This window comes from Cetorhinus maximus, chromosome 23 (assembly GCF_964194155.1).
Source record: "Cetorhinus maximus chromosome 23, sCetMax3.hap1.1, whole genome shotgun sequence".
NCBI classification, from domain to species: domain Eukaryota; kingdom Metazoa; phylum Chordata; class Chondrichthyes; order Lamniformes; family Cetorhinidae; genus Cetorhinus; species Cetorhinus maximus.
Window position 1 is genome coordinate 28,827,425 of NC_135901.1, and position 27,834 is coordinate 28,855,258.

At 46.5% G+C, this 27,834-nt stretch overlaps 4 protein-coding genes across 8 annotated transcripts in view; 3 read left to right on the forward strand and 1 right to left on the reverse strand.

The window, feature by feature from the left end:
- The window catches only part of LOC144697387 (uncharacterized), a 31,835-nt gene extending 13,138 nt beyond the window's left edge, over window positions 1–18,697 (forward strand). Inside the window, exons 2-3 of one of the 4 annotated variants that reach the window (XM_078569363.1) lie at window positions 6,995–7,802; window positions 17,244–18,697. In XM_078569363.1, coding sequence (XP_078425489.1) covers window positions 6,995–7,802; window positions 17,244–17,684 — 1,249 coding nt within the window. In that variant the 3' untranslated portion in view covers window positions 17,685–18,697. Of the gene's footprint in view, window positions 1–6,959; window positions 8,331–17,188 lie in introns of those variants that run through there. The other 3 variants (XM_078569365.1, XM_078569364.1, XM_078569366.1) reach the window with 3 other exon arrangements.
- LOC144697284 (uncharacterized) overlaps window positions 1–27,834 on the reverse strand; it is a 555,771-nt gene that overhangs the window by 198,437 nt on the left and 329,500 nt on the right. The gene's annotated exons all lie outside the window — the stretch shown is intronic.
- The window catches only part of LOC144697128 (uncharacterized), a 386,815-nt gene that overhangs the window by 15,694 nt on the left and 343,287 nt on the right, over window positions 1–27,834 (forward strand). The gene's annotated exons all lie outside the window — the stretch shown is intronic.
- Window positions 1–27,834, forward strand: part of LOC144697233 (uncharacterized) — a 192,502-nt gene that overhangs the window by 4,488 nt on the left and 160,180 nt on the right. Inside the window, exon 1 of one of the 2 annotated variants that reach the window (XM_078569149.1) lies at window positions 5,054–5,196. The exons of the other annotated variant lie outside the window; for it this stretch is intronic. The gene's annotated coding sequence lies outside the window, so the exon portion shown is untranslated. Of the gene's footprint in view, window positions 1–5,053; window positions 5,197–27,834 lie in introns of those variants that run through there. 2 annotated transcript variants of the gene reach the window in all.

Below are 27,834 nucleotides of genomic sequence, written 5' to 3' on the forward strand. Positions count from 1 at the left end.
TTACTCTGAGAGTTTTAACCCATCTGGAGACGATAAATAGGCTGGGTCACTTCTCTCTTGGAAAGACAAGGCTGAGGGATAATGGAGGTTTTTATAATTCTGAAAGATTTTAATAACCGCAGAAAATGTTTCCATTTGTAGGAGGAAGAGGAAAACTAAAGGCCATGGTAAATTTAATCAGGAATTCAGGAGAAACTTCTTTATCAGAGAGTGGTGAGAATGTGGAACTCGCTACCACAGGGAGTGGTGGAGGTGAATAACACAGATACATTTAAGGGGAAGCTGGATAAACACATGGGGGAGAAATAAACAGAAGGATTCACTGATAGAGTGAGATGAGAAAGCATGGGAGGAGGCTCACGTGAAGTATAAACCCTGGCACAGATTGGGTGGGCTGAATGGCCTGTTTCTGTGCTGTACATTCAATGTACTTGAACCTGGTATTGCCTTTAACTCTGACATAGTCAATTCCGGGTTAAAGAGAAACAGTTTCACTCACAGAAGAACATTTTAGCTCATTGTTTCCAGCCATTGTCCAATCACTGCCTTTTGTCAGTCAGGTGTCCGAGTGAGGAGCCAAGGCATTCAATTCAACTACAAACATCTCATGTGATTCGTTTCAATATATTTTTCAAGAGCAAATATTTTGCAAATTGACTGAATTTTTAAAAATTCACTGATACCAGTGCTTTCCCAAAACGATTATTATTTTTCAGCCAGTCTTTATCAAATTGGAGAGTCCGTTTCATCCAGGATAAACTGCCCACTTGATCAGCACCCCATCCATCACCTTGAACATTCACTCCCTCCACCGCTGACACAATGTGGTTGCAGTGTGTACCATCTACAAGATACACTGCAGTAACTTGCCAGGCATCTTTCGACAGACCTTCCAAATACAACCCTTACCAGCTCGAATGACAAGGGTCGCAGACACATGGGAACGGCATCAGTTGAAATTTCCCACTGTGTGACACTCCTGACTTGGACCTATATTGCTCAGGATCTGTGCATATGAATACCCCTGCAGCTCAGCAACTGTGTGTACTCAAACCCCTTTTTTCAGGGCCTGTGTGCATGTAAACCCCTTTAGTTCAAGGTCTGTATGTACTCAATCCTCTTTAGTTCATGGTCTGTGTGTACAGAAACCCCTTCAGTTCAGGGTTGAAGAGGACACAAACCCTTTTAGTCCATTGTCTGTGTACACAAACCCCTTTAGTTCAGGCAATGTGTGTATGTAAACCCCTTTAGTTCTGGGTCTGTGTGTACATAATCCACTTTAGCTCAGAGTCGGTGGGTACACTATCCCCTTTAGTTAAGGGTCTGTGTGTATATAAACCCTTTTGTTTCAGGGTTTGTGTGTATGTAAACCCCTTTAGTTCACGTTGTGTGTGCACAAACCCCTTTATTTCAGGGCCTGTGTGTATGCAAACCCCTTTGGTACTATGAAAGAATTTATTGTTAGGAAGGTAAAGTCCAAAGACATTTTGGAACAATGGGATTTACATTAGAAAGGGAGAAACATGTATAGAGGAAATGAGATTATGTGTAAGGGGAAGGACTTCTAAGATCTAATAAGTGTGAAAAGCCTCCAGCCTCTATGTACCAAGCTGCTGCCTATAAGAACCGAAGCTAAGAGAATTCATTGTGAATATTCCTGACCAGGGCATCGTGTGCCTTGCCTGGGTCTGTTAAAATCCATTTTGTTTTTACTGTTGCCTTCACAGGGGTGTAACTGGGAGTCTAATTAATTCGGGGAGCTTGGAGTTATCATAGTAGTAATTTGTAGACCTATGTTTGTCCTTAAAGTTATTTATTTAATTAATAAATGTTGGTATGACACAGCAGTTGGTAAAAGCTGAGTTATTTAAAATCCCAGAGGGAAACTTTAAACAATTGCCATAACCTATATTTTCAATTGGTATGTTTTGAGTTGCAGCTCTAAATTGAGGAATAAGACCACCAAGTCTAGAGAGTTTTTTTATATCAAACTAAATTAAATATTTATTAATTTACAACAAATTAAACACATGCACATGGCTACAAATTACTACAATCATAACTTTTTAATAAATTCCCAAATTAATCTCCACTAAGGCAACAGTAACCAATAGACTTAAACAGACATCAGGCAAAGCATTTTTCACTTTACGAAATCAGAATGAGGTTCCTTTAAATTTGTTCCTTTGTAGACACAGTGGCAGGCTTACAGGCTTAGATCTTCCATGCCTCTGACTTGCACATAGGAAATCTTCTATATATCCCTAGCCTCAGCTTTGAATGAAAATTCTCATTGTACTACCAGGCCCTATGAACGCCACCTACTCTAACAATTAATACTCTTTCATAGTAAAAATTTTATTAGCAATATAAACATATTGCTTGGTGTCTCCTAGCTAGGTGCAAGATTTTACTCCCAATCTTTGAATGGTTTATTCAGCAAAATGCAAACGTACTCTTTACCTTAACTTCCTCACTGTTTAACGTCTCAAAACTACTACGCATCACAGCACCCAGACTAGCTGGCTTCAATCCAATTAAGACACACATACAGACACACCCACAGACACAGACCCTACTACAAGTCCAATTTATCATAATTTCCAATAACGTTATATACATTAATATCTCTTCGTGACAATGTTTAATTTAGTTTTGTACCACTGAATTCAAGGCACGCTTCTCAAAATCAAAACACAAATTGCCAACCAGATGTGGCAGTTATTTCAAGTTTCCGTCTGGGATTTGAGCAGCTGAGTATTTATGAGCTGCTGTGCCAAACATAAGCCTCATCTTTCTTCCCCCTGGACATATTCAAATGCTCATAAATTGATCTATGCTTTTCGTTTCAACCATCTGTGTGGGACAAGTTCCGCATTCTCACCACTCTCTGGGTGAAGAAATTTATTTTCTTAACTTTCTTATTTCCCCTTTTAATTGTTGTCCAGTTTCTCAGCTGATCTGCTGACCCTGGAATGGGACAAAGGATAGAGGAAGAATGAGGCAACTGAGACTTCACATCACTTCCCCGAACACCAGGACTCAGTCAGCCTCATACTCTCGTCTCTGAGTCTGAAGGTCGTGGGTTCAAGTCCCCACTCCAGAGACTCGAGTCCCCCATAATCCAGGGCTGACACTCTTCCAGTTTTCAGTTGTCAGGTTCCTAAGCTCTGGAATTCCCACCCTTAACCCCTCCACTTCTGTCTCCTCCGTTAAATCTCTGTTTAAAACCTACCTTTTTTCATCAAGGACATGACAAACTGTGTACCCAAAACAAAGCTGATTTATTTGACATTTACCCAGGATATTAAACTCCAGCCCAGTTACAGGAATTATTAACATCAGCAGAAACAACTGTCAGAATGAACGTGGTTCAGTCCTGGATGTGATTAGTAGCAGCAATAACAGCACAATCCAACCCTGTAACCACTTGTGAACACGGTTGTGTCTCAGCAAGTGGGATGAAGGATGAATCCCTTCCCACACTTGGAGCATTTAAACAGCCTCTTGCCAGCCTTTACTCGCTGCTGGGCCAGCAGGTTGGCTGACTGAGTGACTCCAATCCCATATACGGAGCAGGTGAATGACCTCACTCCGCTGGGAGCTCACAGGATGTAATAAAGCTCGATGAGGGACTGAATCCCTTCTCTTCACCTTGAACCTGACCCACAGCATCATGACCTGCACCACGGGTAGGGTAAGGAGGCAGATCCCGAACCCACCTCAGCCAGAACGAGTATTGATCCCAGTGCTGTTGGCACCAATCTGATCCACATATCTTCCAGGCGACTGAGCCTACTGGTCCCCGAGGAGTCTGAATTGCTGTGGCAAAACACACTGTTACACGCAAGTTACAGTCCTTCCTAACCCATGACCACTACCATTTGAAGGACAAGGGCAGCAGATATATGCGAACACCACCACCTGGAAGTTCCCCTCCAAGTCACTCACCATCGGACTTGGAAATATATCGTTGTTCATTCACTGTTCTGGGTCAAAATCCTGGAACTCCCTTCCTAACTGCACTGTGGGTGTACCTACGGAACATGGACTGCAGAAGTTCAAGAAGGCAGCTCACCACCACTTTCTCAAGAGCAACTAGGGATGGGCAATACATGCTGGCCCAGCCAGCGAAGCCCACATCCCATGAATGAATTTTAAAAAGCCATGGATACTAATGGTCGAGATTTTGATTTCTTTACATCACATCACAGAACCAGGAACCTCTATGCCTTTCGTGGGTGCGTGTTGAAAGGTTTTATAAGGTGATACTAAACCTGTTTGGCTGCATCGTGAAGACACTGTCCTTGGCCATCAAGTCCTGGATTGGGATTTAAACCAGGAACTTTTGGCTGAGAAGCTGGTGCACGATCCACTGCTCCGCATACCTCCTCTATTAGTTGTTGATCTCCCTAATATGTCACCAAGGTGTCTACATCTTTACAGAAAGATTTATATTCTCGAAACATTAACCCTGTTTCTCTCTCCACAGATGATTCCAGACCTGGTGAGTGTCTCCAGTATTTCTCGTTTTATTTCAGTCTAAATCTTTACACCTGAAGTTAACAAACTGTTTTGCTAAGGGAGTGTCACAATCAAATCCAGTGACTACCCACATGTACTGTGTGACAGGGCGGGGTCACTGTGTGACAGGGTGGGGTCACTGCGCCCCCCACCCCCACTTTCCATCCCAATCCCAGGAGTTTGGAGACTGGGCTCCGGATGAGTAATGGCGGCTGAAGCTCCCACAATCCCCCGCGCTGGAGATACCGCTCTATCCGCCGCGCGGGCGGGCGGCCCAGGACTGCGCATGTCCGGGGCAGAGTGGAAGCTGCGCATGTGCATACAATGACGTTTTCCATTGGCCAACCGCTCAGCTCAGCATAGGGTCAAAGGGTATCCCGGGCCCAAGAAGGCTTCCGGTGACTCATTGTCTTCATGATGGAGATTGACCAATGGGAAGAGTTAGAAGACCGGAAGGACTCTGGTCCACCAGCCAATCAAAGCGCTGGCTTTGTGTAAACGAAGATTGGGCTTCACACAGACTAAAACTTCCTCCTGTGTCCAACATCTGTAAGTAAAACACTTTCTTTTCTCCCCCTTTCCATTTCTTTTCTCATTCTGGGGGGAAATTGTTGACTTGCAGGAACTGAAGGGAAAGGAAGTGAATCCAGGGAGGGTGCAGACCCTGGAAAGGTTGGCCCAGGTCTCTCTCTCTCTCTCTCTCTCTTAAAGACATTGACACTAAAAGACTAATAAGGAGAGAAAAATTAGAGTATGAGGGAATGCTGGCCAGAAATATAAAAACAGAAAGCACGAGTTTTTAAAAAATAAATATTTAAAAAGAAAGAGTTCACAAAGTGAGCGTTATTCCTATGGAAAGTGAGTCTGGGGAATTGATAAGGAAAACAAGGAGATGGCAGATGAATTGAACAGGTATTTTGCAGCAGTTTTCACTATAGAGGATACAAGTAACATCCCAGAAGCAGCTACAAACCAGTAAATGGAGAAGGAAGTCAGGACAATAACAAGTGTTACTGAGTAAATTGTCGGAGCTGCGGGCTGACAAGAGCCCAGGTCCTGGTGAACTTCATCCTCGGTCTTAAAAGAAGTATCTAGTGAGATAGTTTTTGCATTGGTTTTAATTTTCTTAAACTCCCTAGATTCGGGGACGGTCCCATTAGATTGGAAGATAGGTAATGTAGCTCCATTATTCAAAAAGGGAGGGAGACAGAAAGTGGGAAACTACAGGCCATTTAGCTTAACATATGTCATAGTGAAAATGTTAGAAGCTATTATTAAAGAAGTCATAGCAGGGCACTTGGATAAGCTCAAGGTCAGGCAGAGCCAACATGGTTTTGTGAAAAGAAATCATGTTTAGCCAACTTACTGGAGTTCTTTGAGGAAGTAACATGTGCTGTGGATACAGGGGACCCAGTAGATAGACTATACCTGGATTTCCAGAGGGCATTTGATAAAGTGCCACATCAAAGTTTATTGCAGAACATAAAAGCCAACGGTATAGGGGATAACAAATTGGCATCAATAGCAGATTGGCTGGCTAACAGAAAGTAGAGAGTTGGCACAGGAGGAGTCCATTCGGCAACTCAAGGCCACGCCGACTCTCTGTAGAGCAATCCAGTTACTCCCATGCCCCCTCTATATCCTCATTTCCCTGCAAGTTTATTTCCTTCAAGTGATCATCCAATTTCATTCTGAAGTCATTGACCATTTCCAGTTCCACCACCCTCATAGGCAGCGGGTTCCAGGTCAGTACCACTTGCTGATAAAATGAAGTTCTCCCTCACAGCATCATGTATCTCTAATCATGTAATAGAGCACTGTATATTACACACATTTTTAGCGCAGTACTGTTGGGTGTATATTAGGTACAGCAGGGTGAGAATGGAGGGGAGACTGTGTGGGACAGAGATTTACAGCTTTGGGGGAATGAGAAGGGAAAGAATGTTCCATAGAAACTAGAATTGTCTGTTCTGAATTTCTATCCTGTACTGACAGTGATGACTTTTGCAAACTCCTTTTACAGGATATTAGAAGGGGAGAATTTACAGACAGAAATCTCAAACTAAACATCACGTTCAGACCTGACAGAGTCATTTGATTCATGGTACCTGAATATCACCGGCCTTTGAATCTAGAAGGAGAAATGCTTGTCTGTTCTATCTGTTTGAAGAGATTTTAAACATCTGCGTGACCATAAAAGGATCCAGACACACACACCTGAGTGAGAGTGTTCCAGTGCACTGACCGTGGAAAGAGCTTTAACCAGTTACACAACCTGAAAAAACATTGTACCATTCACAGCCGGGAGAGACCGTACACGTGTTGTGTGTGTGGATAACTGATCATCAAACCTGGAGCGACACAAGGCTAACCGCACCATGGAGAAACCTTGGAAATGTGGGGACTGTGGGACGGGATTCAAATCCCCATCTGAGCTGGAGATTCATCGACGCAGTCACAGTGGGGAGAGGCCGTTCACTTGCTCCATGTGTGGGAAAGGATTCACTCATTCATCCTCACTGTTGACACACCAGCGAGTTCACACTGGGGAGAGGCCGTTCACCTGCTCTCTGTGTGGGAAGGGATTCAGTAGTTCATCCCACATGATGACACACCAGCGTGTTCACACGGGGGAGAGGCCATTCTCCTGCTTCGAGTGTGGGAAGGGATTCAGTGATTCATCCAACCTGCTGATGCACCAGCGAATTCACACCAGAGAAAGGCGGTTCACCTGCTCTGATTGTGGGAAGGGTTTCACTCAGTTATCCCACCTGCAGTCACACCAGCGAGTTCATTCTGGAGAGAAACCATTTGCTTGCTCTCAGTGTGGGAAGGGATTCAGTAATTCATCCAACCTGCTGAGACACCAGCGAGTTCACACTGGGGAGAGGCCATTCATGTGCTCCGAGTGCGGGAAAGGATTCAGCAATTCAACCCAGCTGCAGACACACCAGCGAGTTCACACCGGGGAGAGGCCGTTCACCTGCTCTGAGTGTGGGAAGGGATTCAGTAATTCATCTGACCTGCAGAAACACAAGCGAGTTCACACTGGGGAGAGGCCATTCATCTGCTCTGTGTGTGGGAAGGGATTCATTGTTTCATCCGCCTTGCTGGCCCACCAGCGAGTTCACACTGGGGAGAAGCCTTTTACCTGCTCCGAGTGTGGGAAGGGATTCAGTAATTCTTCCACCCTGCTGACACACCAGCGAGTTCACACCGGGGAGAGACGGTTCATCTGTTCTGAGTGTGGGAAGGGATTCACTGATTCATCCACCCTGGTGAGGCACCAGCGACTTCACACCTGGAAGAGGCCGGCACCTGCTCTGAGTGAGGGAAGGGATTCACTTAATCATCCCACCAGCGAGTTCACAAGTGATTTACAGGGGTTGGATTCTGCTGTTATCGCTGCTGCTAATCACACCTAGGACTGAACCATGTTCAATCTGACAGTTGGTGAAGTGGGAGGGTCAGAGGGTTTCTTTCTGTTGGACTGGCCGGTCTCACAACTTTGTTTCCAAGCTGCTGATGTATTTTGAGCTTTGTTAAGAGAATGTAGTTTCAAATTTTGTATGGATCACTGAAACAAAGGGTGTTTTTAAGTTAAAAGGTAGGTACCTTTTATTTCTGTTTGGAACGTCCCAAAGAATGCCATATTGCCATGGAGATGGACTGTGGGGTTTAGAAGGATGTTATGAACATATACGAACTTACGAATTAGGAGCAGGAGTAGGCCACTCAGCCCCTCAAGCCTGCTCCACTATTCAATAAGATCATGGCTGATCTGAATGTAACCTCAACGTCATCCTCCTGCCTATCCCCTGTAAGCTTTCACCCCCTTGTTAATCAAGAATCTATCTAGCTGTGCCTTAAAAATATTGAAAGACTCTGCTTCCACCACCTTTCGAGGAAGAGAGTTCCAAAGACTCTCGACTCTCTGAGAGAAAACATTTCTCCTCATCTCTGTCTTAATTGCCTTATTTTTAAACTGTGACCACTAGTACTAGATTATCCCACAAGAGGAAACATCCTCTCCACATCCATTCTGTCGAGACCCCTCTGGATCTTCAAGGTTTCAAGTACGTTGCCTCTTACTCTTCTAAATTCCAGTGGATACAAGCCCAGCTTGTCCAGCCTTTACCGATAAGACAACCTGCCCATTCCTGGTATTAGCCTCGTAAACCTTCTCTGAACTTTTTCTAATGCATTTACATCTTACTTTAAATAAGGAGCCCAGTACTGTACACAGTACTCCAAATGTAGTCACACCAATGCCTTGTACAACTTAAAGCATAACCTCACTAATTTGGTATTCAATTCCCCTCGCAATAAATAATAACATTCTATTAGCATTCCTAATTACCTGTTGTACCTGCAGACTAACCTTTTGTGATTCATGCACTAGGACACCCAGATCCCTCTGAATCTCAGAGCAATGCTAATCTCTCACCATTTAGATAAAAAGCTTTTTTATCCTTCCTGCCAAAATGAACGATTCCACATTTGCCCACATCAGACTCTTGTTGAATTTATCTGGGTGTTTCTCACAGAAAGCAGTTACAAAATTGATTGTGTCGTTTGCAGCTAATTTGGAGTTGTTGAGGGGAAAAGAAGCTGAAAGATCTGCCTAGCTTGGAGCTAGAGGAGGAAAACTACAGTGACCCTCCCGGTGAAAGTCTTCCGGGCGTACAAAATCGGAGCAGAAATCGGCCACCCGGCTCCTTGAGCCTGCTTCGCCTTTCAGTATGGTCATGGCTGATCTGTTTGTGTTTCAAGTTCCACATTCCCGTCGTGTAGCAGAAAGCAGTCAGCTTGAACATTTAGCTTGGAAAGAGCAGTGAAGAAGCTGTGGGTGCAGGCTGGGAAAAGCAGTCAGACTGTCCAAAGTCAGGGCCAGAAGGCAGTGAGGCTCAAGCTTGAGCAGAGGAACCCACAGTTGTGAGGCCTTAAAGAAAGGTTGGAGGGTCAATTATCCAAAAGCTCATGGAAAGATGCCGAGGGATCCTTGGACGTCAAAGAGTAGCTGGAACACTGAGGAGAAATCAAAGTGAATTCCAGAGGGCTGTGGCATATTTTTACGTTCATCCCAGGAAAGGTAAATGAACCTTCAGGATCTCATAGGGAACTCTTGGGTGGAACTGAAATGTAAAACGGACTTTACAACTGAAGTAATTACACGATATAGTGTTAGTTTGGTCGTGCTTAGTTTCTTTTTTTTAATCTACATTAAAGTTTGTGTCAGGCGTGGAATCTTATGGTGTAGTTCTTTCAGTTCATTACTGGATTCCGATTTCTCTTGAAACCTTGACAGTCCCTATAAGGATCCTTACAGGGAGTGCACATTTCCACTGGAATGATCCACAAAAGCTGACGAAAGACATTTACTTTATCCTGGACAGTAAATAGTGTTTTTCCTACCACTACTGGTAGATCTAAAATAAGTACATTTGTCCCTGTTCCATTGAGTCTACAGCACAGGGCCAGGCCAGTCAGTGCAATTGGTCGATGTCAGTATTTGTGCTCCACATGAGCCTCCACCAACCCTTCTTTATCTGCCTCCCATCAGCATATCCTTCTATTCCTTTCTCCCTCATATATGTACCCAGCTTCCCCTTAAATGTATTCATGCTATTCACCTCAACCACTCGCTGTGGTAGCGAGTCCCACATTCTCACCACTCGCTGAGTAAAGAGGTTTCTCATCAAATCCCTATTGGATTATTAAACCCCTTCATAATCTTAAAGACTTCCATCAGGTCACCCTTCAGTCTTCTCTTTTCTAGAGAAAAGCAGCCCCAGCCTTTCCTGAGGGTTAAATGCTCTCAATTCTGGTTTAACTCTTGTGAATCTTTGTTGCCTCTTCTCCAGCGTCTCTATTTCCTTTCTCCAAATGGAGATCAGAAATGTTGACAGTACTCCCAGTGTAGTCTAACCATGGTTCGAAACAAGTTGAACATAACCTCCCTGCTTTTCAATTCTATCCCTCTTGAATGGAACCCTATATCTGGGCCCCACACTTTAGGAAAGATGTGAAGTTCTGAGGGTGCAGAGGAGATTTACGAGAATGGTACCAGGGATGAAGGGACTTGGAGGCAGATTCAGTCATGGTTTTCAGCAGCGAATTGGATCATTATCTGAAGAGCAGAAATTGGTAGGATTATAGGGAAAAGGCGGAGGAGTGGCTCTGGGTGAGTTGCTCTTGCAGAGAGCTGGCACAGACACAATGGGCTGAATGGCCTCCTTCAATGTTGCAACCATTCCATGATTCTAGAACACCAGCTCGCTGATTCTATTCAACACGGCATGATGGTGGGTAGCACTCTTGCCTCTGAGTCAGGAGGTGGGGGGTTCCAATCCCCACTCCAGAGACTCGAGCCCCCATAATCCAGGGCCCACACTCCTGGTGCCAGTACTGAGGGAGAGCCGTGCTGTCGGAGAGACCATCTTTCAATTGAGACATTAACCCGAGGGCCCCGTCTGCCCTCTCAGGTGGATGTACAAGACTGAATGACCACAATTGGAAGGAGAGCAAGAGGGGGAAGAGTTCACCCCCAGTGTCCTGGGGCCCGATATTTATCCCTCAATCAACCTCATTAAAAACAGATGATCTGGACATCATCACATTGCTGTCTGTGGGATCTTGCTATGCACAAATTAGCTGCCACGTTTCCTACAGTGACTACACTTGAGAAAGTGTTTCATTGTCAGTGAAACGCATTGAGACGCCCTGAGGTGGTGAAAGGAGCTATATAAATGCAAGCTTCTTTTTAAATCGACAAGCTCCTATCCTTACAGGCAGATCATCCATATGAGCATATGAATTAGGAGCAGGAATAGGCCATTCGGCCCCTTGAGCCTGCTGCTCCATTCACTAAGATTATGGCTGATCTGATTGTGGTTTCAACTCCACATTCTACCTCTCCCCGATAACCTCTGACTCCCTTGTTAGTCAAGAATATATCTACCTCTGCCTAAAAAATATTCATTCACCCTGGATCCATCGCTATCTGGGGAGGAGAGTTCCAAAGACTCACAACCCTCTGAGAGAAAACAATTCTTCTCATCTCCATCTTAAATGGGAGACCCTTATTTTTAAACAATGTCCCCTAATTCTAGTCTCTCCCACAGGGGAAACTTCCTTTCAGCATCCACCCTGTCAAGTCTCCTCAGGATCTTAGAGGCTTCAATAAGATCACCTCCCATTCTTCTAAACTCCACTGGATACTGGCCCAGTCTGTCCAACCTTGCCTCCTCAGATAACCCACCCATCCCAGGTATCAGTCGAGTGAACCTTCTCTGAACAGCTTCTAAAGTATTTACCCTTTCTGATATAAGGTGACCAGAACATGACACAATACTCTAGATGTGGTCTCACCAACGCCATGTACATCAGGAGCATGAGCCAACTGACTAGGGGGCAGAAACCCCCAGTGTGGACCAAGGCTGCTTCCCCTCAGAGGCCACTGAATCCATTGTGGGAAGTGGCCATTGAAAGAGGGTACCTTGACTTGCTGGTCTGAGAATCCAGACCTTTTCCCCCTGTGTAATGCTGGCAGAGAATAGACATCGGGGCTGCTCAATGTACTGAAAGTGATTTGCTTTTGTTCTCTTTGTCTGAAACTAAACTGGAAGGAAAGGGATAAAATTCTGAAACGTCACAAAGAGAATTCCAGATATTATTGACGTCACTGTACATATTACATACACACATTTATTTATCTGTGATCACAGAGTCTCACAGCACAGAAGGAGGCCATTTGGCCCATCGTGCCTGTGCTGGCTCTTTAACAGAGCCACTCAATTAGCCCCACTATCCTGCCTTTTCCCCATGAGCCCTGCAAACTAGTCCCCTTCCAGGATTTATCTAATTCCCTTTGTTGAATCTGCTTCCACCAGCCTTTCAGGCAGTGCATTCCAGATCACAACACCTCACTGTGCAAATATTTATCTTCCTCATTTCCCCTCTGGCTTTTATGTCCATCACCTTCAATCTGTGTCCTCTGGACAGTGGAAACAGTTTCTCTTTATTTACTCGATGTAAACCATTCATGATCTTGTTGTGAGGAACTGGTTTTTGGACAAGTTGAAGAACATTGAATCTTGGACATTCTCCCCCCTGAGTTATTTTTAAAATCTGCCATGTTAATTCAGGGCTGAGAAAGTGCCATTCTTCAATAAACCACGGGTGAATTGAGATGTCCAGCAGGAACATCTGGAGAGGGAAGAGATACTTTATATATCTAAATTAACAAAGAACCACTGTTGCCAGGCTAAAGACTCTTGCTGATTGGTTAAAAACCCCTGGCCTAAGAGAAGTATTCTTTGAACATTTTAGTCCTTTAGAACCCTCAGTCTGAGAGTGTGTGTGTGCCCTAGAACCAGGCTGCAAAAAATACTCTGTCTTTCCCTCTCTTTGCCCCACCTTTTTCTTAAACCTGCCTCAAAAATGTCCCATCAGGATAATTTGTCTCAACAAAAACAAAAATACCTGGAAAAACTCAGCAGGTCTGACAGCATCTGCGGAGAGGGATACAGTTGACATTTCGAGTCCGAATGACCCTTCATCAGAACTAAGAAATATAGAAATGAGATGAAATATAAGTTGGTAGAGGGGGGTGGGACAGGTAGAGCTCGATAGGGGGCCAGTGATAGGTGGAGGCCAAGGAGAGACTGCCAAAGATGTCATAGACAGAAGGACAAAGGGGTGTTGACGGTGGTGATATTATCTAAAGGATGTGCTAATGGGGACATTAAGGGTAGCAAGCAGGACAAGCTAGTGGCAGATGGCCCTAGTGGGGGTGGGGTGGGGGGAAGGGATCAAAATGGGCTAAAAGGCGGAGGTGAAACAATAGATCAAAATAAATTTAAAAATAGATGGGAAAAGAAAACATTTATTCAAATTTATTTTTCTTTTCCCACCTATTTTAAAATTTATTTCAATCTATTGTTTCATCTCCACCTTTTAGCCCATTTCGATCCCTTCCCCCCACCTCACCCCCACTAGACCCATCTGCCATTAGCTTGTCCTGCTTGCTACCCTTAATGTCCCGATTAGTACATCCTTTAGATAATATCACCACCGTCAACACCCCTTTGTCCTTTTGTCTATGACATCTTTGGAAGTCTCTTCTTAGCCTCCACCTATCATTGGCCCCCTATCGAGCTCTACCTATCCCACCCCCCTCTCCCAGCTTATATTTCGTCTCATTTCTATATTTCTTAGTTCTGATGAAGGGTCACTCAGACTCGAAATGTCAACCGTATCCCTTTCCACAGATGCTGTCAGACCTGCTGAGTTTTTCCAGCTATATTTGTTTTTGTTCTAGATTTCGAGCATCCGTAGTATTTTGCTTTTATCTTAGGATAATTTGTCTGTTTTTCTAAGGTCTGCAGAGTTGTGATAAATAAGAGTCATCAAGGACAGTCTAACCAAAAAATCCGTCTGAAGGAACCTCCAGAACTTTTGTGACCAGAATTCTGTTAGATCAACAGTGTTGTGATCTCTTCAGATGTTATCCTTTTAAAATAAACTTTCTCATACCCCAGCCTCTCCAGGGGACTGTGTTTGCTTTGTCCTGTTTTGTGTGTGTGTGTGTGTATCTGTATGAGGGTTCGAATATATTTTTTTCAAAAAGGGGAAAATCGTTGCCCTTCTAAACTACAAGTTGAATGTTAACCAGTTCATTCACTTGTTTTTAAAAAGTAGGTTGTTTTATAATAATTCAATCTTTTGTGTTTACTGAAAGAAGCCTGGTTAGATTTTTTTTGGCTGGGAATAACAGTATCAAAGGGTAACAGTTGACCTGTTTTGTGGGTGAATTAAACATTTGAACTAGGACCTGTGAAGATATGGGGCTAGAATTAACTGCGCAATCCTCCTATCTCGCTCCGTAACATTGTCTAAACTCAGATAAAAAGAAAGATCCTGAACAGCCCAATTGTTCTGCTCCATGGAACAATGTATGGAAAGGATTGAATCCAATAAAACTAACCCAGTAACAACAATGACTAATTGTCTAATGACAACAGGCCTGATTCGAGATGAGTTAATATTAATTCAAGCGTTAAAAGTGGGTTTCAAGAACCATCTTGGGCTTGCGAGTTGGACTCTATTCGTGGAGGTACTGAGGGACCTCTGGGGCAGGATTGTGGGAAATTACTGTTGGTTCAGAAACCTGAGGAAGGTTCACACTCATACCTGGGGTGGTCGCCCAATTGAGTTGGGGAAAGTCGCTCGTGTAATTCATAAGTAAACCTTTTTCTTATAAATAAGTATTAATATTATTTGCTAGTTCAGAGTCTGATCTTGCCTGATGCTTAAGTCTCCTTTGAACTAAAGTATCTTAGAGGGCCAATTTGGAATTGAGAAATTAGGTGCCTACAACCAAATTAAACTAAGCCTAAATTTTAATGATACACCCCTTTTAAAATGACAGAGGTCGTCAAGAAGGTGCAAGAAAGATTGACAAGGATCATATAACCAAGAGTGTTTAAGTTACAGAATAGAGCGAACAGGCTGCGGAAGCCAAGGCGGAGGGTTGACCTGATAAAGGACTTCAAGATTATGAATGGGTGCAACTGGGTTGACGTTATCATGTCATCACTGTCAATACGGGATAGAAATTCAAAAGTGACAATTCTAATTATCAGAAAACATATTTCTCCCCCTTCAAATTATAAATGCCTTCCACTCCCCCAATGCAAGCCCTCCTCCCCATTGATTGAAACACTAATTCATCCGACTATCCTCCTCCTGCTTTTTCCCCAATTCTCCTCCCCTGAAGGTGCTGACTCTCGGGTTCAGTTTCACACTCACCTATTACCCTCCCCAATATGTCATCCAGTAGTCAAAATCTTTACACCTGAAGTTAACAAACTGTTTTGCTAAGGGGGCGTCACAATCAAACCCAGAGACTACCCACATGTACTTACTGTCAGGGCGGGATCACTGCGCTCACCACCCCCACTTTCCATCCCAGTCCTAGGAGTTTGGAGACTGGGACCGGATGAGTAATGGCAGCCGCAGATCCTACAATCCCCCGCGGTGGGGAAACCGCTCTATTCGCCGCGCGGGCGGGCGGCCTGAGACTGCACATGTCCGAGGGAGAGGGGAAGCTGCGCATGGGCAGAGAATGGCGTTTCCCATTGGCTAACCGCACCACTCATCATGGGGGTCAAAGGGTCTCCCGCGCCAACGAAGGCTTCCGCCGTCCCATTGTCTTCAGGTGGGAGATTGACCAATGGGGATACTTGGAGGACCGGAAGGACTCTGGTTCCCCCAGCCAATCAGAGCGCAGGCTTTGTGTGAATGAAGATTTAGCTTCACACAGACTAAAACTTCCTCCTGTGTCCAACATCTGTGAGTAAAACACTTTCTTTTCTCCCCCTTTCCATTTCTTTTCTCATTCTGGGAGAAATTGTTGACTTGCAGGAACTGAAGGGAAAGGAAGTGAATCCAGGGAGGGTGCAGACTCTGGAAAGGTTGGCCCAGGTCTCTCACTCTCTTAAAGACATTGACATCCTTTGCTCCCTCAGCTTGACACATTTATTTGTCTGGCTAAAAGGATGGTCTCTTTCCTAATGTTCACAATTAAAGGGGTGGTTTCCCCAGGAGATGGCTGACATTTCAGGGGACAGTGAATTAATATTGGACAAAGATATATCTAGTATTGTTATATGATACATATTAGCTATATTATCAATGGTTCTGTAATAATGTGTTTATTATTATTTCTAGTTTTGTTATATAGCACTGTAACAACATTATATATTGCCAGTCATAGAGTCATTATGACACATAAGGAGTCCATTAAGCAGCTCAAGTAGGTGCCGACTCTCTGTAGAGCAATCCAGTCAGTCCCATTCCCCTGCAAGTTTATTCCCTTCAATTTCATTCTGAAATCAATGATTCTTTCCCCTTCCACCACCCTTATAGGCAGTGAGTTCCAGGGCATCATCACTGGCTGTCGAAATAGATTTTTCCCTCACATCTCCATGTATCTCTAATCACGTAATGGAGTACTGTGTATTGCACACATTTTAATGCAGTACTATTGGGTGTATATTAGATACTGCAGAGTGAGAATTGAGAGGGAGTGTGTGGGATGGAGATGTACAGTTTTTGCGGAACGAGTGCACCATAGAAACTAGAATTGTCTGTTCTGAATTTCTATCCTGTACTGGCAGTGATGAATTTTGTAATCTCCTTTTACAGGATATTAGAAGGGAAGGATTTGCAAACAGAAATCTCAGATCAAACATCGCATCAAGATCTGACGCAGTGACTCGATTCATGGGACCTGACTATCACTGGCCTTTGAACCTGGAAGGAGAAATGTATGTCCTTTCTGTTTGCTTCAAGAGATTTTAAATATCAGTGTGACTGGAAAAGTACCGACAGACACGCCTGAGTGAGAGTGTTTCCAGTGCACGGACTGTGAAAAGAGCTTTAACCAGTTACACAGCCTGAAAAAATACCACACCATTCACAGTGCAGAGAGACTGTGCATGTGTTCTGTGTGAGGACGAGGCTTCAGCTGATCACTGAACCTGGAGAGACTCACGGACACCCGCACCATGGAGAAACCATGGAAATGTGGGGATTGTGGGAAGGGATTCAAATACCCTTCTCACCTGGAAATTCATTGGCGCAGTCACAGTGGGGAGAGGCCATTCATCTGCTGTGTTTGTGGGAAGGGATTCAGTCGGTTATCGTCCTTGGAGTCACACCAGCGACTTCACACTGGGGAGAGGCCTTTCACGTGCTCTGTGTGTGGGAAGGGATTCACTGATTCATCCAACCTGCAAACACACAAGCGAGTTCATACCGGGGAGAGGCCGTTCACCTGCTCTGAGTGTGGCAAGGACTTCACTCAGTTATCCCACCTGCAGGGACACCAACGAGTTCACACTGGGGAGAGACCATTCACCTGCTCCGAGTGTGGGAAAGGATTCACTCATTCATCCCACCTGCAGACACACAAACGAGTTCACACTGGGGAGAGGCCGTTCTTCTGTTCTGAGTGTGGGAAGCGATTCAGTAATTCTTCCGATCTCCGAAAACACAAGCGTATTCACACCGGGGAGAGGCCGTTCACCTGCTCTGAGTGTGGGAAGGGATTCACTCAGTCATCCCATCTGCAGCGACACCAAGTTCATAAGTGATTACAGGAGTTGGATTCTGCTGTTATTGCTGCTGTTAATCACATCCAGGACTGAACCATGTTCATTCTGACACTTGGTGAAGTGGGAGGGTCGGAGGGCTTCTTTCTGCTGGACTGGCTTTGCTTCCAGTGGCTGATGCTCTTTGAGCCTGGGAGTGCATATTTCCACTGAAATGATCCACAAAAGCTGATGAAAATAGATTTGTTTTATTCTGGATAAACGTAGTTTTTCCTTGCCACTACAGGTGGATCTAAAATAAATACAGAGTGTGTAGGAAAAACTCAGCAGGTCTGGCAGCATCTTTGGAGAGAGAAACAGAGTTAACGTTTCAAGTCCAATATGACTCTTCCTCAGAACTTCAGAGAGGGAGAAATGTGATGGGTTTGATGGTGTGGTGAAAAGGGGAGGGTCCAGAAGAGCAAAAGGGAAGTCAGGGATTGGTTAGAGAGCAGACGAGATTAAATAACAAAAATATCATTAAACAAATGACAAAGGGAGAGGTAATGGTTGTAGTAAAGAAACAAAGCATTGGTCCAGAGTAAGTGTTAATGGCAGAATAAAGATCAGCTCTGTTTGAAAGAAAAAACATGAAAACAAGATGCAGACTGGCACTTGGCAAAAAAAAAAAATCAAAACAGAGGACAGAGTTGACAGTCTGAAGTTGTTGAACTCAATGTTGAGTCCAGGAGGCTGTAAAGTGCCTCATCGGAGGATGAGGTGCTGTTCGTCCAGCTTGTGTTGGGCTTCTCGGGAACAATGCAGCAGGCCGAGGACAGAAATGTGAGCATGAGAGCAAGGTGGTGAATTATAATGGCAGCAACTGGAAGCTCAGGGTCATGCTTGTGGACTGAGCGGAGGTGTTTCACAAAGAGGGCAGCAAACAGGGGACAGATGAATTAAAGAGAAACCATTTGGGTCCAGAACATTGTGCACATCCTTTTACTCTGGTTGTCTTCAATCCTCAAGTAATTTTCTGTTTGTTTAACCATGTTCTGCTTGATTTATAAACTTTTATCAGTAAAAATATTTGATTTTTCTGAATTTTTCATGATGAGGTTTCTGCACTTTAGGGAAAGTGGGTGAGAGGGGTTGGCAGGCTCTTTAACAGAAAGTGAGTCCCTCTAAGGTAATTGGCAAAGGAGCCAGAGGGTGAGATGAGGTTTTATTTTTTGACACAGCGAGTTGTTCTGATCTGCCTGAAAGCAGATTCAATAGTATCTTTCCAAAGGGTAAACAGTTTTGAAAGGGAAGAATTAGCAGGGCTGTGGGGAAAGAGCAGAGCAGTTGGATGAATCAGAGTCCTTTCAAAGAGATGGCAGGGGCACGATGGGCTGAATGGACTCCTGCAGCCTGTGAATCTGAGCCTCTTGCTTTTGTGCAGGTTAAAAGGGACAGATTTCATTTCAGCCTCTTCCTTGTATCTGTATTTAAAGAGACGGGTTTCTGTTCAGCTCTGAGTGACCGATATAACAATGTCTCCACTCCTCTGTATATTTAAATATGGAACAAAGCCTTGCATGGCCGATTATAGTCAACAGCCTTCCTGTAGCTCTCACTGGACGCAGCAAGAAAGTGTTTGACTGCTTAACAATAGCGGCATCCCCTGAAAATAATTCAAACACCACAACAAAAACAACCTGCATTTATATAGCACCTTTAATGTAGTAAAACTTCCTAGGGAGCTTCAGAGGCGCGATTATCAAACCAAATCTGACACTGAGCCACATAAGGAGATATTAGGTCAGGTAACCCAAAGCTCGGACAAAGAGGCAGGTTTTAAGGAGACTCTTAAAGGAGGAAAGTTAGGTAGAGAGTCGGAGAGGTTTAGGGAAGGAATTCCTGAGCTTGGGACACAAGCATCTGAAGACACGGCCGACAATGGTGGATCAATTAAAATCAGGGATACTCCAGAATGAGTGGAGCACAGATATTTCAGAGGATTGTAGGGATGGAGGAGATTACAGAGATGGGGAGGGGTGAGATCATGGAGGGATTTGAAAAGAATGGGCCCGATTTTAACTCACTCAAAATCCCATTCACTTTTACAGAGGTAAAATCGGGCCCATCGAGTCTGCACCGACACGTGAGAAACACCTGACCTACCTACCTAATCTCATTTACCAGCACTTGGCCCATAGCCTTGAATGTTATGACGTGCCAAGTGCTCATCCAGGTACTTTTTACAGGATGTGAGGCAACCCGCCTCCACCACCCTCCCAGGCAGTGCATTCCAGACCATCCCCACCCTCTGGGTAAAAAGGTTTTTCCTCACATCCCCCCTAAACCTCCTGCCCCTCACCTTGAACTTGTGTCCCCTTGTGACTGACCCTTCAACTAAGGGGAACAGCTGCTCCCTATGCACCCTGTCCATGCCCCTCATAATCTTGTACACCTTGATCAGGTTGCCCCTCAGTCTTCCCTGCTCCAACGAAAACAACCCAAGTCTATCCAACCTCTCTTCATAACTTAAATGTTTCATCCCAGGCAACATCCTGGTGAATCTCCTCTGCACCCCCTCCAGTGCAGTCACATCCTTCCTATAATGTGGCAACCAGAACTGCACAGTACTCCAGCTGTGGCCTCACCAAGGTTCTATACAACTCCAACATGACCTCCCTACTTTTGTAATCTATGCCTCAATTGATAAAGGCAAGTGTCCCATATGCCTTTTTCACCACCCCACTAACATGCCCCTCTGCCTTCAGAGATCTATGGACACACACGCCAAGGTCCTTTTGTTCCTCAGAAATCCAGGCATTGGATGGACGGGAGCCAATGTCAGTCAGTGAGCACAGGGGGTGATAGGTGAATGGACTGAGTGTGAGTGGGGAGTAATTTGCAGATTAACAGAGTAAGCACTGTACTTGAATCAATGTTATTAACGGATTGAATTGAATCAATTAAGGGTCAGATTAACTATATCACAATAATCCAGCATCAGCTCGGTCTACTTAATACAGAACAGGGTTACACCCAGTGTCCAATATTAGAGGCGGCTGTGGCTGTTGGACGCCTAGTTTCACTGTCCAGCTGACAAGCCCACAGCTTCGGAGAACGAGTCTACCCAGGGTATGTTTCTAAAGCCTCCTCACAACACATTGCCTGGTTAGCTCCCAGCTGAGAGAATTCTTGCTACATTTCAGGATGCTCTCTTCCTTCTGGCTTGGTCAGTTGTGGGGGATCTGCCTCCTGCAGGGTTCACGTGTGTGTTCATTGGGCTCTGGTTCCCCGGTCCCACCCCCACTCTAATCTCACCAGCTTCCATCCCTCATCAACCCAACCCTGTGCAGAGCGCAGCAAAGACAGGAGCACGGAGTGGAGGTGTAGATCAGCCATGAGCTGACTGAGTGGCAGAGGAGGTCCCCTTCCTAATCTTCCCAGGCTGCGTGTTTTAATGGGGACTGGGACCTGTTCTAATGTTTGTCTCTCTCTCTCTCTCTCCTCTCAAAGATTTGACTGGGTTTACATAAAGCTTTCCCATCTCAGATACACATCAAACCCATTTCATCGCCATTTTATTGACCTGATCCAGACTCGACTTGCTCATTAACTAAACCCCTTCTTACCTTCCAGGTCTGAATAATAAACAGCGGATGTGCCAGATTAAACTGGCTTTCCTTTGGGTCTCTCCCAGCTATTGGTCACCTTACCCAGATATCAAAACAGAATTGGATGGGCACTTGAGGGAAATAAACTTGCAGGGCTACAGGGTTAGAACTGGAGAATGGGACTGACCATATTGTTAAAAAGGTCAGCATGGTCTCAATGGGCAGAATTGCCTCCTTCTCTGTCCTAATGACTCTATGACTCTCGTTCCGATTCCTGTAGAGACCGATAATTTATTAAATGAAAGGAATCCCCACGACACCAATGGAAAGAAAACCAATGGACAAGATTTTACCGTAATAAACCAACTAAAATCAACACAAACATCCATTAACAGGCGATGGATATTTCAAAGAAAAGGGTAAATTTCACTTTAAATAGTCGATAAAACAAAGATACAGGTCAGGTTGTTATTAACACCCACATTACTTCCTGCACACATGTTGCACCATAGGCAATCTCACAGTCTTTCCAATTGCCCTCCATATGTCAGATCTCTCACTTCCCACTCAATGGATTTGGCCCTGGAGTTACATTCACCAGCAACATTATTCTATCCGAGGACCCGAATACAGTGAACACCAACAAAGAGCACGTATACAACTGCTCTCTCTCTTCAGTCATGACAGTCCTGTTGTCACAGAATCCCCAGAGACTCTCTTCTTCAACCCCTTTAAAAGGTCTGGTTTGCTCTGGCAAAACAAACAGAAGCCAGGGGTCTTTTCCAATCCACATCCCCCTGCTCTCCTTGTCTTCAGCTCTCTGCTCTCTGTCCTTTCCAACTGTATAACACGCAGGGTATCACAGTCCCTACTCTATTCCGAGAGCCCTGCTTCAACACCAGGTTCTGTTTTGAACTGCTGCTTCTTTTCTTGACTGTGTCTGTCATTTGCCCCTGTAACTGAACCTGCTTCAGCAGGGCTCAAACGGTAATTCAATCTGCAATTGGATGTCTATTTAATCTTGGCTTCTGAGCTGTTAATTCCCGTAGTAACCACATAGACATTCTTTGAAACTAATGACCTCAGAGCCAGGAAATCAATTACTCCTCCTTCAGAAAAATCCCCAGTTTCACTTTGGGTTTAAAGGGGACATTGCCTGAGAAAAAACATCCTTTTCCTAAGATACATGCTCCCTCACCCCACCCCTGAAAAACCTGACTGAAGTAAGGAAGTTTTCACAATACCTTTCAAACTATAACACATTTTAACATGAGAAGCACTGTAATAACTACCTTTTTACACACTGTACAGATAATGTTTTCCCTTTGTCACATTTTACAATTAAACATATCACCTTGGCAACCCTATAAGCTTAACTTATAACAAAACCAACCAGCTAAGGGAGGGCAGTGTGTGGTAATCAGCAGGATGTTTCCTTGCCCATGTTTGACCTGATGCCATGAGACTTCATGGGGTCTGGAGTTGATGTTGAGAATTCCCAGGGCAACTCCCTCCTAACTAGCAAAGCTATGAGGCCACGTGCTGGTAAATGGGATTAGGTAGGTGTTTCTCACTGTTGGTGCAGACTCAATGGGCCAAAGGGGCTCTTCTGCACTGTGTGGTTCTGTGACTGTATACCACTGCGCTGCCACCTCTGCTGGGTCTGTCCTGCCGGAAGAACAGGACATGCCCAGGGATGGTGATGGTGGTGTCTGGGACATTATCTGTAAGGTCTGATTCCGTGAGGATGACTATGTCAGGCTGTTGCTTCACTAGTCCGTGAGACAGCTATCCCAATTTTGGCTCCAGCCCCCAGATGTAAGGAGGACTTTGCAGGGTCGACAGGGCTGGGTTTGCCTTTGTCATTTCTGGAGCCTCGGTCGATGCTGGGTGGCCCCTCCAGTTTCATTCCTTTTCATTGACTTTTTAGTGATTTGATACAACTGAGTGGCTCGCTAGGCTCAGAGTCAACTGCATCACTGCAGATCTAGAGTCACATGTAGGCCAGACCAGGTCAGGATGGCAGATTTCCTTCCCTAAAGGACACCAATGAACCAGATGGGTTTTTACAACAATGGTTTGTTTCATGGTCCAGATTTTTATTGAATTGAAATTTCACCATCTGCTGTGTCTGGATTTGAACCTGGATCCCCTGAGCATTACCCTGAGTCCTTGGATTTCCAGTCCAGTGACAATACCACTCGCCACCGCCTCCCCCTACTTATATGGCTAATCCATTTCAGTTTCTGGTCAATGATGACACCCAGGATGTTGACAGGGAAACTCAAAACTTCTGCTCCTCTTAGTGAAGACCTGATAGTGCTCGGCACAGGAGAAAATGGCGTTTCCATAACTCCCACTGCTGGTCTCTCTGTGGGTCCTCGAGGCAGGGACTGCTCATCAGGTACAGTCAGCGTTACCTCTCTCCAGTGCCTCCTTCAGGACAGGGACGGGGACCGCTCACCAGATACGGTCATCGTTACCTCTCTCCAGCGCCTCCTTCAGGACAGGGACAGCGACTGCTCACGAGGTATGGTCATCGTTACCTCTCCCCAGCGCCTCCTTCAGGACAGGTACAGGGACTGCTCACCAGGTAAGTCATCGTTAACTCGCTCCAGCGCCTCCTCCAGGACAGGGACAGAGACTGCTCACCAGGTACGGTCATCGTTACCTCTCCCCAGCGCCTCCTTCAGGACAGGGACAGGGACTGCTCACCAGGTAAGGTCATCGTTATCTCTCTCCAGCACCTCCTTCAGGACAGGGACAGGGACTGCTCACCAGGTACGGCCATCGTTAACTCTTTCCAGTGCCTCATTCAGGACAGGGACTGCTCACCAGGTACAGTCATCATTACCTCTCCCCAGCGCTTCCTTCAGGACATGGTCTGCTCACCATGTATGGTCATCCTTACCTCTCTCCAGCGCCTCCTTCAGGACAGGGACTGCTCACCAGGTACGGTCATCGTTACCTCTCTCCAGCACCTCCTTCAGGACAGGGAAACGGACAGCTCACCAGGTATGGTCTTTGTTACCTCTCTCCAGCCCCTCCTTCAGGACAGGGACAGGGACGGCTCACCAGGTACGGTCATGGTTACCACTGTACAGCGCCTCCTTCAGGACAGGGACAGGGACTGCTCACCAGGTACGGCCATCGTTAACTCTTTCCAGTGCCTTCTTCAGGACAGGGACAAGGACTGCTCACCAGGTTCCGGTCATCGGTACCTCTACCCAGTGCCACCTTCAGGACAGGGACAGGGGCTGCTCACCAGGTACAGTCATTGTAACCTCTCTCCAGAGTCTCCTTCAGGGCAGGGACTGCTCACCAGGTACAGTCATCGTTACCTCTTTCCAGTGCCTTCTTCAGGACAGGGACAGGGACTGCTCGCCAGGTACAGTCATCGTTACCTCTCTCCAGCGCCTCCTTCAGGACAGGGACTGCTCACCAGGTACGGTCATCGTTACCTCTCTCCAGCACCTCCTTCAGGACAGGGACAGCTCACCAAGTATGGTCATCGTTACCTCTCTCCAGCACCTCCGACAGGGCAGGGACAGGGACTGCTCACCAGATACGGTCATTGTTACCTCTCTCCAGCACCTCCTTCAGGACAGGGAAAGGGACTGCTCACCAGGTACTGTCATCGTTACCTCTCTCCAGCGCCTCCTTCAGGACAGGGACCGGGACTGCTCACCAGGTAAGGTCATCGTTATCTCTCTCCAGAGCCTCCTTCAGGGCAGGGACTGCTCACCAGGTACAGTCATCGTTACCTCTCTCCAGCGCCTCCTTCAGGACAGGTACAGCTCACCAAGTATGGTCATCGTTACCTCTCTCCAGCACCTCCGACAGGACAGGGACAGGGACTGCTCATCAGGTACGGTAATTGTTAACTCTCTCCAGCGCCTCCTTCAGGACAAGGACAGGGACTGCTCACCAGGTACAGTCATCGTTACCTCTCTCCAGCGCCTCCTTCGGACAGGGACAAGGACTGCTCACCAGGTTCTGGTCATCATTACCTCTACCCAGCGCCTCCTTCAGGACAGGGACAGGGACTGTTCACCAGGTACAGTCATTGTAACCTCTCTCCAGAGACCCCTTCAGGGCAGGGACTGCTCACCAGGAACAGTCATCGTTATCTCTCTCCAGTGCCTCCTTCAGGACAGGGACTGCTCACCAGGTACAGTTATCGTTACCTCTCTCCAGCACCTCCTTCAGGACAGGGAAACGGACAGCTCACCAGGTACAGTCATCGTTACCACTGTACAGCGCCTCCTTCAGGACAGGGACAGGGACTGCTCACCAGGTACGGCCATCGTTAATTCTTTCCAGTGCCTCCTTCAGGGCAGGGACAAGGACTGCTCACCAGGTTCCCGTCATCGTTACTTCTACCCAGCGCCTCCTTCAGGACATGGACTGCTCACCATGTACGGTCATCCTTACCTATCTCCAGCGCCTCCTTCAGGACAGGGAGTGCTTACTAGGTACAGTCATCATTACCTCTCTCCAGCACCTCCTTCAGGACAGGGACAGGGACTGCTCACCAGGTACGGCCATCGTTAACTCTTTCCAGTGCCTCATTCAGGACAGGGACAGCTCACCAGGTACAGTCATCATTACCTCTCCCCAGCGCTTCCTTCAGGACATGGTCTGCTCACCATGTACGGTCATCGTTACCTCTCTCCAGCGCCTCCTTCAGGACAGGGACAGCTCACCAAGTATGGTCATCGTTACCTCTCTCCAGCACATCCGACAGGACAGGGACAGGGACTGCTCACCAGGTACGGTAATTGTTAACTCTCTCCAGCGCCTCCTTCAGGACAGGGAAAGGGACTGCTCACCAGGTACAGTCATCGTTACCTCCCTCCAGCGCCTCCTTCGGACAGGGACAAGGACTGCTCACCAGGTTCTGGTCATCGTTACCTCTACCCAGCGCCTCCTTCAGGACAGGGACAGGGACTGCTCACCAGGTACAGTCATTGTAACCTCTCTCCAGAGACTCCTTCAGGGAAGGGACTGCTCAACAGGTATGGTCATCGTTACCTCTCTCCAGCACCTCCTTCAGGACAGGGACTGCTCACCAGGTACGGTCATCGTTACCTCTTTCCAGCACCTCCTTCAGGACAGGGAAACGGACAGCTCACCAGGTACGGTCTTCGTTACCTCTCTCCAGCGCCTCCTTCAGGACAGGGACAGGGACTGCTCACCAGGTAGGGTCATCGTTACCACTGTACAGCGCCTCCTTCAGGACAGGGACAAGGACTGCTCACCAGGTTCCGGTCATCGTTACCTCTACCCAGCGCCTACTTCAGGACAGGGAAACGGACAGCTCACCAGGTACAGTCATCGACACCTCTCTCCAGTGCCTCCTTCAGGACAGGGACAGGGACTGCTCACCAGGTAAGGTCATAGTTACATCTCTCTGGAGTCTCCTAAAAGGCAGGGACTGCTCGCCAGGTACGGTCATCGTTACCTCTCTCCAGCGCCTCCTTCAGGACAAGGACTGCTCACCAGGTAGGGTCATCGTTACCTCACTCCAGCGCTTCCTTCAGCAGAGGGACAGGGACTGCTCACCAGGTACAGTCATCGTTACCTCTCTCCAGCGCTTCCTTCAGGACATGGACTGCTCACCATGTATGATCATCCTTACCTCTCTGCAGTGTCTCCTTCAGGAAAGGGACTGCTCACCAGGTAGAGTCATCATTACCTCTCTCCAGCACCTCCTTCAGGACAGGGACAGGGACTGCTCACCAGATACGGTCATCGTTACCTCTCTCCAGCACCTCCTTCAGGACAGGGACCGGGACTGCTCACCAGGTACGGTCATCGTTACCTCTCTCCAGCGCCTCCTTCAGGACAGGGACCGGGACTGCTCACCAGGTAAGGTCATCGTTATCTCTCTCCAGAGCCTCCTTCAGGGCAGGGACTGCTCACCAGGTACAGTCATCGTTACCTCTCTCCAGCGCCTCCTTCAGGACAGGGACAGCTCACCAAGTATGGTCATTGTTACCTCTCTCCAGCACCTCCGACAGGACAGGGACAGGGACTGCTCATCAGGTACAGTAATTGTTAACTCTCTCCAGCGCCTCCTTCAGGACAAGGACAGGGACTGCTCACCAGGTACAGTCATCGTTACCTCCCTCCAGCGCCTCCTTCGGACAGGGACAAAGACTGCTCACCAGGTTCTGGTCATCGTTACCTATACCCAGCGCCTCCTTCAGGACAGGGACAGGGACTGCTCACCAGGTACAGTCATTGTAACCTCTCTCCAGAGACTCCTTCAGGGCAGGGACTGCTCACCAGGAACAGTCATCGTTATCTCTCTCCAGCGCCTCTTTCAGGACAGGGACTGCTCACCAGGTACAGTCATCGTTACCTCTCTCCAGCACCTCCTTCAGGACAGGGAAACGGACAGCTCACCAGGTACAGTCATCGTTACCACTGTACAGCGCCTCCTTCAGGACAGGGACAGGGACTGCTCACCAGGTACGGCCATCGTTAATTCTTTCCAGTGCCTCCTTCAGGTCAGGGACAAGGACTGCTCACCAGGTTCCGGTCATCGTTACCTCTACCCAGCGCCTCCTTCAGGACAGGGACAGGGACTACTCACC